The sequence below is a fragment of the Dioscorea cayenensis genome, chromosome 3 (genome assembly GCF_009730915.1).
Source record: "Dioscorea cayenensis subsp. rotundata cultivar TDr96_F1 chromosome 3, TDr96_F1_v2_PseudoChromosome.rev07_lg8_w22 25.fasta, whole genome shotgun sequence".
NCBI lineage: Eukaryota > Viridiplantae > Streptophyta > Magnoliopsida > Dioscoreales > Dioscoreaceae > Dioscorea > Dioscorea cayenensis.
This window is the reverse complement of record NC_052473.1, coordinates 686,741-701,629: the sequence shown is the minus strand read 5'-3', so window position 1 is coordinate 701,629 and position 14,889 is coordinate 686,741. Positions and strand designations below refer to the sequence as shown.

At 39.0% G+C, this 14,889-nt stretch overlaps 3 protein-coding genes across 4 annotated transcripts; 2 read left to right on the top strand and 1 right to left on the bottom strand.

Moving 5' to 3' along the window:
- Positions 1 to 924: 924 nt before the first annotated feature.
- On the top strand, positions 925 to 2,096 carry LOC120255016 (small cysteine and glycine repeat-containing protein 3-like). Its single transcript, XM_039262944.1, has 2 exons — positions 925 to 948; positions 1,536 to 2,096. Exons 1-2 carry the CDS (start codon positions 925 to 927, stop codon positions 1,914 to 1,916), a joined length of 405 nt encoding a protein of 134 aa, XP_039118878.1. The 3' UTR covers positions 1,917 to 2,096.
- Positions 2,097 to 2,499: 403 nt separating this feature from the next.
- LOC120283346 (cellulose synthase-like protein D4) lies at positions 2,500 to 6,908 on the top strand. The gene is made up of 6 exons (XM_039290006.1): positions 2,500 to 3,036; positions 3,103 to 3,507; positions 3,592 to 4,396; positions 4,488 to 4,895; positions 4,987 to 5,360; positions 5,869 to 6,908. Exons 1-6 carry the CDS (start codon positions 2,564 to 2,566, stop codon positions 6,827 to 6,829), a joined length of 3,426 nt encoding a protein of 1,141 aa, XP_039145940.1. The 5' UTR covers positions 2,500 to 2,563; the 3' UTR covers positions 6,830 to 6,908.
- A 1,623-nt stretch (positions 6,909 to 8,531) lies between these two features.
- LOC120253129 (AT-rich interactive domain-containing protein 5-like) lies at positions 8,532 to 14,490 on the bottom strand. Of its 2 annotated transcripts, XM_039261426.1 has the most exons (13): positions 12,656 to 14,490; positions 12,534 to 12,573; positions 12,269 to 12,321; positions 11,807 to 11,852; positions 11,102 to 11,194; positions 10,253 to 10,375; positions 10,109 to 10,160; positions 9,955 to 10,033; positions 9,631 to 9,697; positions 9,376 to 9,426; positions 9,195 to 9,287; positions 8,925 to 9,106; positions 8,532 to 8,817 (listed from the first exon to the last, which is right to left on the bottom strand). In XM_039261426.1, the coding sequence occupies exons 1-12, from the start codon at positions 13,975 to 13,977 to the stop codon at positions 9,002 to 9,004; spliced, it is 2,124 nt and encodes a 707-aa protein (XP_039117360.1). In that variant the 5' UTR covers positions 13,978 to 14,490; the 3' UTR covers positions 8,532 to 8,817; positions 8,925 to 9,001. The 2 variants fall into 2 exon arrangements, with proteins under 2 accessions (XP_039117360.1, XP_039117369.1); XM_039261435.1 differs by lacking the exons at positions 8,532 to 8,817; positions 8,925 to 9,106 and having other exon boundaries at positions 9,197 to 9,287; positions 9,935 to 10,033.
- Between the last annotated feature and the right edge of the window lie 399 nt (positions 14,491 to 14,889).

The window sequence follows — 14,889 nt, the reverse complement described above, 5'->3', positions numbered from 1 at the left end:
TAATGGTTTGTGCTCTGCCTTTCAGTCGCTTTTGAATGCATTTGTTATTATTAGCAATTTGTTTCAACAAAATGATACGGTATGTAAATTTTTCTGGCATGTGAACATCGTGAAGCAAATATGAAAATAGTCTAAAGAGTTGTTCTCATCACTGTTAAAAAACTTTTCCTGCCTCTTTAGTGACATGGCAAAGCAAATTGCTAGTTGATTTAAAAGAAATTCTTGCTTTCTTAACTTTATAGCAAGTAGTTAAGATGAGAAGATGTTTACACTGGATAACTGATAAATTATTAGTGGTTTCCTTTCATTTTGTTGCTATCCTATATATGGCCATCTTTTTCTTTTGCCATCAGCCTGCAGCAGTGATTCATCATGAACTATGTTTCAATTTTCATCATTTCTTTCACTAGGTGCTTTTTTTCCATCTTTTTGAAGCTGAATTCTGAACTTTTCATTCATGACTTTATTTTTTCAAGTGTTAATCTATACTTATTCTATGAAACTGAAACCTCAAAGTCATGGATCTTTTCAGGAATCTTCTTTTTATATTGATACTCTGGGAATGTAACTGTCAATGCTTGTAGAAGAATCATTTTCAACAGTGATTTCTTGATATTCATATTCTAAATAAGCTCAACATCCTTCCAACTTTATTTTACTTCTTTTGGCATGCAGAACTATCAAAGCTCTATATTTCATGTTGGTGTTAAGCTTGACTGAACATATATAATGCATTGTGCATTAAATCAAGATGGTTTTCTCTTTTTTCTGATAATTAGAATGTTGAGATGTTTTCCAACTTCGGATTTGTGAACAGTGAAACTTTTGTAATTAAAAATAAATCTTCTCTATAATCTGAATTTTAAGATTCCATGCTCTGATGTTCAGAAAAAGGTCATATGATGACACTCACTTCCTTCACTGATGGCTATCACAACTGTTCACAGTGTTTGTCTCATGTTCCATTGGCAATGCACTCAAACCATCTTAATTTTCGTAACATCATCCACTTAGATTATGCGTCACAGATCACACGGCAGACTTCTTCACGGCTTTATTCATTAGCAGGACCACTCTGTTGCAATTTAACTTTGATTTTCACTTGACATGAGACTTTCTGATTGCCTAATTATCCCATTATACAAACTCTGCTGCAGAAATTAACAACTGATCATCTAACTGTGATCCTAATCTGTATCTTTTCAGATTCATGATTCATCGAAGTGGAAGATGTGTGCATGTGTGCATGTGTCTTGCATTGCACTTCATCCCCACATGAACACTGACCAACTGTAACTATCATTAGTGTCACCACAACTGAACCGGTATAAAGGATCCAGTTCTGCAGGAATCGATAAACACGCAGGCCAAAGGAGGAAGAACATGAGAGACTTGTTTGTAGAAAGACTAAATTGGCATTGCATTGCCCTTCTTCTATGTCTCACAGGCTGTATTCCAGTTGCAAACTCAATCACCAACACAACCAACCTTCTCAATGAAACACAAGCAGCCTTGCCTTCTAGCATTGCTAACAGAAAATTATTCGGTGGTGGTGGTGGCGGCGGTGGTGGAGGTGGGTGGTGTTATGGTTGGGGGATGGGGCGGGGGGTGGTGGTGGTGGTGGTGGTGGTGGAGGAGGAGGAGGAGGAGGTGGTGGTGGTGGAGGTGGTGGTGGAGGATGGTGTTGGGGATGCAATGGAGGCGGTAGACGAAGAAGACGTAGGAATAATGCCGAAAGAATGAAGCATCATGGTGGCAAGCCGAGTTACAGCAGCGAATTCTACAGAGTTGGAGAATATGCTCTATGCACGAAAAGAGGCCGGTGCCGGGGAATGCGACTTCTTTGCCCTATACATTGTGAAGGACCTTGCTTCTATGATTGTGAAGCCAATTGCAAAGCTCACTGCAGATTCTAATAATTCTTGGAATTTTTCTGCATTTCTGTTTGTGTTGTTTGTGTACTGATTGTGCTAATCATTTGAAATGTTTAGTTTTTTTTATTGTTTGGTGAGTTGATTGACAATGTATGCAGTTTTAGTGATTGTAATTTTGTTTATGTTTGGCAGAAATTTGCAGAAAGAACCAGTTTCAGTTCAGTGGACATTAAATATATAAAGGTTAGAGAAACATATAAAAATTACAATTAATGTTATAACTAACAAAAATGAGCAGAAAAAATAAAATTTTAAATTGAAAACATTGGTTAAAATTAAGATAAAGATATGAAATTCTAATTATCTTTATTAAAACTGATTACTGTGGATAATGAATAACTGACAGAGTATGTGGATGTTGTATGTTTGAGAGATCAAGAGGCCGTGAAACTTGGGAAAGCATTCAAAGTACAACACCTCTGTATTCCTCTCCACTAATTCTCCCTCCAAAAAAGGGCAACCAACAGTGTTAACTACCATTCACAACAAAAACAAACCACTTTTTTCTTTTTCCTCTCTCTTCTTCCTTCCGAGTTTTTCTGTTTTGGAGTTAAACAATGGAAAAATGATTTAAACAAGCAAAAACAAATACTTGTAGTTCATTGCTTGTGATAAAAAAGAAAGAAGAGATGTCAAATGCACCACAGAATCCGGCGAAGAAGGCAATCCGGAGCCCGGGCGGCGCCGGATCACAAAGCTCAAGGAACTCTACCGGTCAGTCTGTGAAGTTTGCAAGGAGGACATCAAGTGGAAGGTATATAAGCTTGTCAAGAGAAGACATTGACATGTCCGGTGAGCTTTCCGGCGACTACATGAACTACACAGTGCACATTCCTCCCACACCAGATAATCAGCCAATGGAAGGGCCGGCCGAGGCGGCTTCGGTGGCGGTGAGAGCCGAAGAACAGTATGTTTCCAACTCACTCTTCACCGGAGGTTTCAACAGTGTTACCAGAGCTCATCTTATGGATAAGGTGATTGAATCAGAGGTCACTCATCCTCAGATGGCCGGAGCTAAAGGCTCTGCATGTGCAATGCCTGCATGTGATGGTAAAGTCATGAGAGATGAGAGAGGCCAAGATGTTGATCCTTGTGAATGCAGGTATATATCTTCGCAATTTCCAAATTATATCTATATATATGTATATATACTGATGAAATGTTGCAGGTTCAAGATATGTAGAGATTGTTATCTTGATGCACAGAAGGATGGGGGACTATGTCCTGGATGTAAAGAGCCATATAAGATTGGTGAGTATGAGGAAGATGTACCGAATTATTCGGCAGGAGCATTGCCATTGCCGGCGCCGGGAGGGAAGGCGGATAATCGAATTATGAACTCGAATAAGTCTTTGTTGATGAGAAGTCAGACTGGTGATTTCGATCATAATCGATGGTTGTTTGAGACTAAAGGGACTTATGGTTATGGCAATGCTTTTTGGCCAAAGGATGGAATGTATGATGAAGACGATGACGAGCCGATGGGTGACAGGATACCGGAAACTGCTGATAAACCTTGGAAGCCTCTCACAAGAAAAATTCCGATTCCGTCAGCAATTATTAGTCCTTACAGGTAATATTTATTCTTCTTCTTTTTTTTTCCTTTTTGATAATCTGTAACTACCCAGCCCAATTCATGTGATGTTGTGATGAGCAGAATGTTGATAGTGGTAAGATTGGTGGTACTGGGATTCTTTTTATCATGGAGAGTTCAACATCCAAATGAGGATGCACCATGGCTATGGGGAATGTCTATAGTGTGTGAGTTATGGTTTGCATTTTCATGGATATTAGATCAGGTTCCGAAGCTCAGGCCGATAAACCGGGCCACCGATCTTGCCGTCCTTAAAGAGAAGTTTGAGTCAGTATCTCCTTCTAATCCGACTGGCAGGTCTGACCTTCCAGGAACAGATGTTTTTGTTTCTACAGCTGATCCGGAGAAAGAACCACCACTAGTCACTGCTAACACCATTCTGTCCATTCTCGCCGTCGATTACCCTGTTGAGAAAATTGCTTGCTATATCTCTGATGACGGTGGTGCTTTATTAACTTTTGAAGCAATGGCAGAGGCTGCAAGTTTTGCGAATATATGGGTTCCTTTTTGCCGGAAACATGATATTGAGCCTAGGAACCCAGATACTTACTTTCAGCAGAAAGGCGACCCGACAAAGAACAAGAGAAGGTCAGATTTTGTTAAGGACAGAAGGAAGGTGAGAAGAGAATATGATGAGTTCAAAGTTAGGATTAATGGATTACCGGATTCGATAAGAAGACGGTCGGAAGCCTTCAATGCCAGAGAAGAGATGAAGATGATGAAACATATAAGAGAAACCGGCGGTGATATCACTGAACATCCTAAGGTTCCCAAAGCTACCTGGATGGCCGACGGCACACACTGGCCTGGAACATGGGCTGTTCCCTCCCCTGATCATGCTAAAGGCGATCATGCCGGTATTCTTCAAGTAAGTAATGCCGGCATTCTTCATCTTTTACTTTAGTTTTTTCTGTCATAGTCTCTGTATCATGATGATCATCTCCAATTTCTATGAAAAGGTCATGTTGAAGCCACCTTCATGTGAGCCACTATTTGGATTACCAGATGAAGAACAAATGATGGATTTCAGTGATGTCGATATCCGGCTTCCAATGCTTGTGTATATGTCAAGGGAAAAACGACCAGGGTACGACCACAACAAAAAGGCCGGTGCCATGAACGCGCTTGTCCGAGCTTCCGCCGTCATGTCCAATGGTCCTTTCATCCTCAACTTAGATTGTGATCACTACATTTACAACTGCCAAGCTCTCCGAGAAGGAATGTGCTTCATGATGGACCGTGGCGGAGATCGCATTTGCTACATTCAATTTCCACAAAGATTCGAAGGCATTGATCCTTCCGACCGCTATGCTAACCACAACACTGTCTTCTTCGACGGAAACATGCGTGCTCTTGATGGCATCCAAGTATATTTATACACATACACACATATACATAATCTATAGACTTTTTTTCTTGCAAGATTCTGAGAATGTACTTGGATTGGATTGAATGCAGGGGCCATTCTATGTGGGAACTGGATGTTTCTTTAGAAGATATGCATTGTATGGATTTGATCCACCGAGGCAGAAGCAGGTGAGTTGGTTTGGAAAGACAAAAGAGACGAATGCGCGAAAGAAAGACCCAGAGGCAGAGACTCAATCACTGAGAAATGAGGACTTTGATAGTGAGCTAAGCACAGCATTAATGCCGAAGAGATTTGGTAACTCTGCTGCTCTAGTTGAGTCTATTCCAGTGGCTGAGTACCAAGGCCGGCCACTCGCTGACCACCCGGGCATCAAGCACGGCCGCCCTCCTGGCGCTCTTCTTGTCCCTCGTCCACCTCTAGATCCAACCACTGTCGCCGAAGCTGTTTCCGTCATTTCTTGTTGGTAAAATTCACTCTCACGTCATAAATTGCATTACATCAAATCAATAGATACATGTCGCATGACAATACAAATGAATCTGCTGTATGGACATATCATTTCAATACAATGCAATACATATCCAATGATTAGTAAATACGAGCATCTAATAATTTATAGGTTGAATAGAATTTAAAGTACATTTCGGCAGATTCATAGATATGTCATATGACAATACAAATGAAACTGTTATATCGACATATAATTTGAGCATCATATGACACATCTAATAATCTGTAAGTATGAATTCTCAGTAATTTGCAGTTGCAATAGAAGCACATTGTATCAAACTAGCAGATATATGTCATACGACAATACGAATGAAACTATTATATTGACATATCAATTCAATACCACCCGACACATCCAATAATGGAAAGCACATTACATCAAACTAATCGATATGTGTCACACGAAAATGCAAATGACATAGTATTTCAATATGACGCCGCACATATTCAATGATATGTAGGTACGAGGACAAGACAGAATGGGGTGACAGAGTCGGATGGATCTACGGCTCAGTGACGGAGGATGTGGTGACTGGTTATCGAATGCACAATCGCGGGTGGCGCTCGGTGTACTGTGTCACAAAACGCGACGCCTTCCGTGGCTCAGCGCCTATCAACCTCACAGACCGTCTCCATCAAGTGCTCCGGTGGGCGACTGGCTCAGTCGAGATCTTCTTCTCCCGCAATAACGCTCTCTTTGCCTCCTCTCGGCTCAAACTCCTCCAACGCATCTCCTACCTCAACGTCGGCATCTACCCATTCACCTCCCTTTTCCTCATTGTCTACTGTTTCCTCCCGGCCCTCTCCCTCTTCTCCGGCCAATTCATCGTCCAAACTCTAAATGTCACATTTTTAATATACCTTCTAATAATTTCTCTAGCTCTAATCATGCTCGCCATTCTTGAAGTCCGGTGGTCGGGTGTCGGTTTAGAAGAATGGTGGCGCAATGAGCAGTTCTGGTTAATCTCCGGCACCAGTTCTCATCTCTACGCCGTAGTGCAAGGACTACTGAAAGTGATCGCCGGAATAGAGATATCATTCACATTGACTTCAAAATCTGCCGGAGATGAAAATGAGGATATTTATGCAGATCTTTATGTAGTCAAATGGACTTCATTGATGATACCGCCGATAACGATAATGATGGTGAATATTATTGCATTGTTTTTCGGCTTTGCGAAGACGATATATAGCGATGTGCCGAAATGGAGTAAGTTGCTTGGAGGGACATTTTTTAGTTTCTGGGTTTTGGCTCATTTGTATCCATTTGCTAAAGGGTTGATGGGAAAGAGAGGGAAGACACCTACCATTGTTTATGTTTGGTCTGGGCTTATTGCCATTACCATTTCTTTGCTTTGGATTGCAATTAGTCCTCCCAAACCTTCGGAAGGTGTGCATGGAGGAGGGTTTCAGTTTCCATGATGATGATGATGATGATGATGATGGCGGGAAGAAGGTATGCATGCAGTGGAAGGTTGATTTAGGAGTTTATTTTGAATTACTTTTTCAAGGTTAATTGTTATTGTATGTTTTTAATTAGTAGATTTTTTTTTTTGGGAGTTTTGTAATGATGTTGATGAACAGATTGAATTGTGTTATTTTTTCGCATCATTTCTTCAACATGATTCTCTGTTAAATGAAACTTAAGCAGTGTGTGCAGTTATATTATCATGCATTTTGTGATTGTCAAGATGAGAAGTAGGGTTGTAAACGAACTAAACTACTCGTGAGTCATTCAAAATCGGTTTTTGTTTGAAAAAAAATTCTTTCATCAAGCAAATGAGTTGAGCTCAAGTCAAGCTCGAGCTTAACTTTCGAGCTCAAGCCTCAAACTACTCAGCTTGTTTAGGCTCATGAGAAACTCAGTACTAATAACACATGATATTCTAACAATTTAAATATTTTTAAATCATTACAATAGTTATGTCACAATGATAAAAATTACTATAGCTATATGTACTACAGTTGTATTTTTATAATTAAATTACTGTATATGTTCGTGTTGTAGCTATGTTACTATAGCTACCAAGCAAGCTCGAGCTTGATATTTCCTCAGCAATTTGAACTCGAGCTTAGTATCATATCGAGCTGAGCTCAAGCTTGATATTTCCTCAGCAATTTAAACTTGCGCTTGACAAAGATAGTTTGAAATAGGCTTAGCTCAAGCTCGGTTCAAATAACATCGAGCCAAGCTTGAACATAACAATTTAAACTCGAACTTGTCAAAGATAGCTTGAAATAGGCTCAACCCAAGTTCAGTTCAAATAACATCGAGCCAAGCTTTAACATAACAATTTAAACTCGAGCTTGACAAAGATAGCTTGAAATAGGCTCAGCTCAAGCTCGGTTCAAATAACATCGAGCCAAGCTTGAACATAACAATTTAAACTCGAGCTTGACAAAGATAACTTGAAATAGGCTCAGCTCAAGCTCAGTTCAAATAACATCGAGCCAAGCTTGAACATAACAATTTAAACTCGAGCTTGACAAAGATAGCCTGAAATAGGCTCAGCTCAAGCTCGGTTCAAATAACATCGAGGCAAGCTTGAACATAACAATTTAAACTCGAGCTTGACAAAGATAGCTTGAAATAGGCTCAGCTCAAGCTCGGTTCAAATAACATCGAGGCAAGCTTGAACATAACAATTTAAACTCGAGCTTGACAAAGATAGCTTGAAATAGGCTCAGCTCAAACTCGGTTCAAATAACATTGAGCCAAACTTGAACGTAACAAGACTTGGCTCACCTTGATTGCAACCCTAAGTAGGATAAAGTCAGGAATTATGTGGAGCTTTGTACCGTTAATAAGATTGAATTGTATGATTTTGTTTTTTATAAATGGTTTTTTCCATGTAAATTCTCAACCGAAACAAAAGTAGCTGTTAAACATTTAAGAGCATAAACATTTTGGAAAACTAGATGGCCTATTAGACAGTCAGTGACACTGACACCTGAAACATGTTATATATTTGTGACACCTGAAACATGTCAATGAATAATAAAATAAGTAACAATATTTCCTGAGCAACACCACAAATTCATACATTCAGATATTATTTCTTCCACATTAGTTTCCACAGGTGATTCGACACATTTCCGACGTAAATACCATCAAGAAAGCATGTAAATAATCAACGAGACGGTCAAGTGATTTTTATTTTTGTCATTTTTTTTTACTCAAGTATTTGTCTGCTCAATTTACAGAAATCATCCTTTCAAGTTAAAAACGCAGCTAATTTTTACTGAAGGACGTTCCAATCCCTACACAATCTACTTCAAGAAAGATAACATACACCATCAAGATCAAATAAATGTAACGACAACTCACTGTGACACTTCTACTCCCAAATAACCCGTCAAAGATCAACATACACCGCCGAGCATTAGCTTTCTTCTAAGATTCTTAAGATCTGGAAAAGGAAAACAAAAACTTTATTTCCAGGGATGATGATACGAAAAAAAGTAAGATCTTTGTTGAACACAACTGTTGGAATGAAGAAAGATGTATTTGCAATACCTAAAAGCACGTAGCATGGTTATCGACACAAGTATGATGTCATCTACTCACACTAGTGAAAACTTGAAATGTGTCTACTATGACTCTGACTGCTCAAAGGGGGCTCGAACAAAAAGCTGGCCATGAAGAGTGACAACAGCTGATGTTTGATGCGGATCAATGCGTGATGGCAAGGTGACGACCTGCGTAGACCAATTTTGTTAGAAGACAGGATTGACTTATCACAACTTGATTATTTTTCCCCCTTCAAAGATGAGAAATCGGAACAACCTTTTTGAAGGGAGTAACACCCCAAGGGTTATCAGGTTGCTCTGGCTCCCCGGATATAACCAAACGTCCGGCCGGATCTGACTGAACATGTACCTGGTTTCATCCAAAAGGCCTTGATGATGTTCAGAAAATGTTGTGCTGCACATAGAAACGAAGATAGGGTTGGGATTCCATTAATTACCTCCTCACGTAATAGACCAGGGACCAGAGCATAAACTTCAAAGCAATCTTTCTGCACAAACAAAAACATAAGAATTAGTTTGTACATTTTAAGCAGGGAATATAAAATGAGGTTGTTTTATATCAAACACAAACTGATCAAAAGGGCAGACATACATAAAAAAATGTAAGATTAAATTTATGCTAAGTTTCTTTGATAAGCAAGGATTTATAATTTATGGAAAATAAAGCAAAAATCGAGATTGGAATAACTTACAGTTCTTCGAACATTAATTTTCACCCAATCAGCTGGGGCCCCGACATCAACAACCATAGTGTCCGTTCTGTAAATGACATGGAAATAATAACAATTAATGAAAATTTAAGAAATACTAGGTGAAATATACTTCTAATTCAAATTCATTGAACTAATGTGATTGCGTCAAACAAGCAATTCCTAAGCATCTCCATCATTGAAAACCCACAATCTATGTTGATAATTTTTGACCCAGATGGCAGGCATTTTCAACATATAGGGTATATAAAAATTTTAGTAACAAAAAGAAAGAAGGCATCGGCACCAAGTTCTTTGAATATTAACTGTGGCTTAGCAATTTTCGTCCGTGCAACTTTGACTGCTGCATGTTCCATGCTAGATGCTTTCTTCCTCTTAAGAAGACCTAAACCAATATAAGAAATGTATGAGTAACCACCTCAGTGAAAATTCTTGAACCAAGAAACACTTGAGCACATACCCACGGTTTTAAGATGCTTGTTCTGTTTCAGGAGAGAAACAGAGCTCTTATCCTATTCAAACACAAATATAACACATAAATATTTACTGAACAGAACAAGAGTGTAGACCCACAACAAGAAAATGTCTACCAGTCTCCACAGACCTTGATGATAGGATCCCCGACCTCACCATTTCCAAGTAGCCGCTGAGAGTGCCAACCTTGCATGGCCCGAGCAGCAGCATCCCTTCTTGCTCTTCCTGAGCCTGATGCTTGATTGCCACCCACCTGTAAATAAACAGGTTCATGAATTCATAACATGCTTAAAGAAACAAAAAATAAAAATAAAAATAAAAATAAAAATAAAAGAGAGAAGAAAAACAAAACAAGACAAAACACATTAAGCTTCTGTGTGAAGCAATTATGCATTCCATCATAGAAAGCATGCTTGTCAGAGACTCCTCACAACCCTTTATGTGGAACTATGCCTTTAATGCACATTGATCATAATGAAGCTTGTAATCAACAGAGTTGCAGTCTTCTGACTGAATCCTTGCAGAATGAAGTACCCTGAGTGGTAGAATGTTGCAGGGAGTATTTTAGCCTTTTCAAAAGTACATGCATCACATAATTATGCGAGTGTCGCAAATAAAGTGTTGGAGGCATTTGCTTCCTTCATGATCCACACAGAATAAAATAACCAAAGAGGTAGAATAGAGGAGGGAGAATTTTTAGTCTTTCCTAACCTTATAAACTGAATACAGATTTGTAGATGACAATAAAGACCAAAAGTCTGAAGAAATACAAAAGTTTAATTCTGCTAGGCACAAAATTAGATATTCCACAATAATGGCGTTACGATATATGGAACTTAACAATCTGTACACCTCAAAGAAGAAATTAATTATTTTAGAAGGATCATATAAAGAAGGACAAGCAATAACATTATTTAAATTCTAAAATATTAGATAACTGAATACTGGCTATGGTAATAAATCAACAACGATAATCAACCTGATGATCAAGGGCCATAGGCTCTGGCAAAGACGCTATGGGAACTTGGAGCTCGCCTGTGCGAATTTTATGTTTTTCATACTCTAACAGAGCCTGTGAGGATAAGGAAACATGTTATAGACAGTATAAAGTAGCACAAAAAACAAAAGAAGATATGACTGAGGGCCACAAATGTATAAGGCTTGAGGTAGTGAGGATTATATAAAGTTAAATCAGTATAAATTTCTGCTTTTAATTTCCTACCATGGAAAAAGTAATTGCATTATCACACTAATCCAAAAAGCAGTGAGCAGACATTACCTAGAGCATGCAGATGAAATATTGAAAACAATAGTAAGAACAAAAAAAGGACAACATGACAAAAGCAACTTCCAGAATTATAATAGGGAATACACATCGCAATCATATAAGAAAAGACCTATATGTCATGATAAAATCTCCCTTGCAGCCTAGAAACTAAAATAAATCCAGTCCAATAATATCTAATGAAATTATCTTTGATTTCCTGGCAGAAATCCATGACAGCAGCAATCAGTTAAGTGCATAAAAATTATGGCATAGGTAAGACAACAAAAGAAGAAAAGTAGACACAGATTCTGAACCTCAAAATTAAATCTAAAAGGATAATGGTAAAATATTATAATGAAAACCAACAAAGCTAGAAGTATTGAACTTGCATATGTTTCATTAAGATTCAAGCAATACCTTTTCATAAAAGATTCGGAATGACCATGAGACTGTGGTACATGTCCTGCACATGTGAGATTAAATAAACAATTAATGGTCTTTGGAAACAGTAATTAGAAATGAAATGCCACTGTGCCACAATTAACCAAAAGAAATATCCCCACCTGTTCAAATAAGACCTAAATCTATCACAAAAGTTCTTACTTGATGCCTGATGGAAATATGTACAAAGAGGAATAGAGCATTTTCAAACTAAGCTCTAATTATAAGGTATTAAACATCACAATAAATGATCATGCAAGCATTTATTTGACATGGATCATTGACTCATTTACTCGATGATACTATTTTTTTTTTTTTAATGTTCATCCAGATTAGAACACAAGCCAAGAAAATAATCCATACAAAACAAACCTACCAACATACCAGAGGAATGAAACAGGTAATATAACACGAATATAGGAAGAGAAAGAAACTCACTTTGGAGGCCTGAATGACTCTCCCACTTGCCGCCACAGCTTGCATGATGTGACCTTTAGGAATAATTAAAGAAAATAAGAGCCACGTATTTTTGCAATCAACTCAATAAATTAATGTGATATGTGGATTTTCCTTATCAAGCACAAATTACACAAGTGCCCATAACATTGTAACTAGCTGCAAATAACCATGAACAAGCTGTCTTGATGAGAGCTAACACAAAGACTTGATACAAGAAAATCATCATAGGAGCTAGGATCTATACCTGGTCATAGCCGCCCAGTCTTGTAACTGCTCTCCACAACCTAAGGCAAGTGAATAATTAAGTTAACAATGTCACAAGCATGCGAACAAGAACATGGACTGAAGCTTACGACGACATCTTACTTGAGGCAATTCAAACCCTCCCCATAAAATTTGGGTGGTTTGAACTCAAGACTCTTATCCTTGTGAAAATTTTCTAGCTCTTTCATGAATGCGGCCTGGTCTTCTTCAGTGCCAGATTCTTCGCCCTCTGTATAGTCAAATAGAAAAGACTGACTATGACCATCCTCATGAGAAGGATAATCTCCTTCCCTTTCTTCCTTCATTGCAGAATCTACAAAGAAATTATCATCAAACTTGGTAGCCTTTGTATCTTGTTCTTTAGGTCCTCCACCATTCTCCACCTTTGTCTCTGCTAACTCAATCTCCTTCCCAGCATTTACATCCAGAGGAGGATCTTGATCAACTACATTCTCCTGCTGGTTTATTAGATCAGCGTCTGCGTCAAGAGAATCTGTGCCAACATTATCCAACAAAGGATCTTGAGGATAATTACGTGAGACAGGGCCTTCCACAACATCATTTGAGGCCAGATCTTCAGCAATATTGTTTGAGGAAGGATTTTCAGCAATATCATGTGAGGTTGGATCTTTGGGAATATTTTTTGAGGCAGGCTCTTCAGCAATATGGTTTAAGGCAGGCTCTTTGGATCTCTGGTCTGAGGCAGGCTCTCCAGCAATATGGTTTGAGACAAGCTCTTTGGAGATATGGTTTGAGGGAGGCTCGTCAGCAAAATGGTTTGAGGCAGGTTCTTTAGTGATAAGGTTTGAGGCAGTCTCTTCACAGATATGGTTTGAGGTAGGCTCTTCGAGAATTTTGTTCAAAACCAAGTCTTCAGCAATATTTTCCGAGGCTGGGTCTTCAGAAATTTCATTTGAGGCAATTTCTTTAGCAACATTGTCAAATAAAGTTTCTTTAGCAGCATTATCTGATGGGGTTTCGTTAGCAGCATTATCCAATGTAGGTTCTTCAGCAGCATTATTCAATCTATGTTCTTCAACAGCATTATTCAACTCCAATGCAGAATCTTCAGCAGCACTATCCAATGTAGGTTCTTCAACAGCATTATTCAACTCCGGTGACGATTCTTTAGCAGAACTATTCAATGTAGGTTCTTTAGCAGCATTATCCAACTCAGGTGGCATCCCAGTATCTTTCTTAATAGGTTCATCAATAACAGGAACATGCTCTGATGTTGGTACACCTCCAGGTTCCGAATTATTGACAGGATCATCCTCTGCTTGCTCTGGAGGGTTCTGCTCAACGACAGGATCCATAACTAGAGATGGAAAATCCTCCTCCTTGACTCCTGCATCAACCTGCGCATCTGTAGAGGGCTCAGGACACTCTTGCTCCGATTCCCCATTATCTTCTTTCTCACTCATCGTAAAACCCAGACTTCCAAAAGAATGAACTTTGCTTTCTTTCCTTGACTCCTAAGGTTTCACTGATTGTCAACCAATCCTAAACCCCAAATTTGCTCCTTATTCCAAACAAATCAACCAAAAAAAAAGGTCCTTCCATACTCTTACCAAAAAAAAATCACAAAACCCTTGATATTGCCGCAGAAACCCAAACAAAGCAACAAACTTTACGCAATTAAAGACACTCAAAACCCAAACCGCAGCCTCTAATAGCTCTAATCAATGGAAACTAAAATGCAGAATCAGATCAAATACATTCAATAACTTAGCTCCACCAGCCGACGTACGGTTCAAAACCACCGCCGCCACCATCGACCTCGAGTTCGGGATGATGCAGAGAGGAACAAGGAACGGTTTTTCGAAGGATTTAAGGATTGAAACGAAATGGAAACGATTATTAGGTTTCCGATCGAGAGCTCTCGCTGAAAACCCTAGTTTTTCGCAATGGAGGGAAATGAAGCACTGGAGATGGAACCGGGCTCACGAGCAAATCACTCAAACGGGTGCGATATGATCACCGCTTGGTAACTTACACCGCTCCCCTGCTAGTATAGCAAAGTCAGCATTGCAATCTTAATGAATGGTGCTTACTTTTGTGATTACCACTTACCGCGAGTGTTCATACCAGCCCAACTTATATAGTGGGCCTCATAGCCCATTCCAGCACATCAAGCCCAATGAGAAAATGAATTTTGCTTCAAACCCCTTGTAAAGTTTATAAATTCCCAAAATGCTGATGTTCCCCTGGTGACTCTTTATAATATACGGTTAAAAGACGACGCTCGATCTATTAGACTGCGGGTCATCGATAGAGCTCTCACCGGGTGGTGAGAGTTCGATTCTCAGTGAGCACATTTCGGGAGTTATGAATAG

Coding starts and splice junctions, on each gene's coding strand:
- LOC120255016 (XM_039262944.1), top strand. CDS start 925: ATGGCTATCACAACTGTTCACAGT. Junction 949..1,535: donor CTATCACAACTGTTCACAGT/GTTTGTCTCATG, acceptor CATTGCTAACAG/AAAATTATTCGGTGGTGGTG.
- LOC120283346 (XM_039290006.1), top strand. CDS start 2,564: ATGTCAAATGCACCACAGAATCCGGCGAAGAAGGCAATCCGGAGCCCG. Junction 4,397..4,487: donor ATCATGCCGGTATTCTTCAA/GTAAGTAATGCC, acceptor TTCTATGAAAAG/GTCATGTTGAAGCCACCTTC. Junction 4,896..4,986: donor GTGCTCTTGATGGCATCCAA/GTATATTTATAC, acceptor GATTGAATGCAG/GGGCCATTCTATGTGGGAAC.
- LOC120253129 (XM_039261426.1), bottom strand. CDS start 13,977: ATGAGTGAGAAAGAAGATAATGGGGAATCGGAGCAAGAGTGTCCTGAG. Junction 11,853..12,268: donor GAGTCATTCAGGCCTCCAAA/GTGAGTTTCTTT, acceptor TCACATGTGCAG/GACATGTACCACAGTCTCAT. Junction 10,034..10,108: donor CAAGCATCTTAAAACCGTGG/GTATGTGCTCAA, acceptor ATATTGGTTTAG/GTCTTCTTAAGAGGAAGAAA.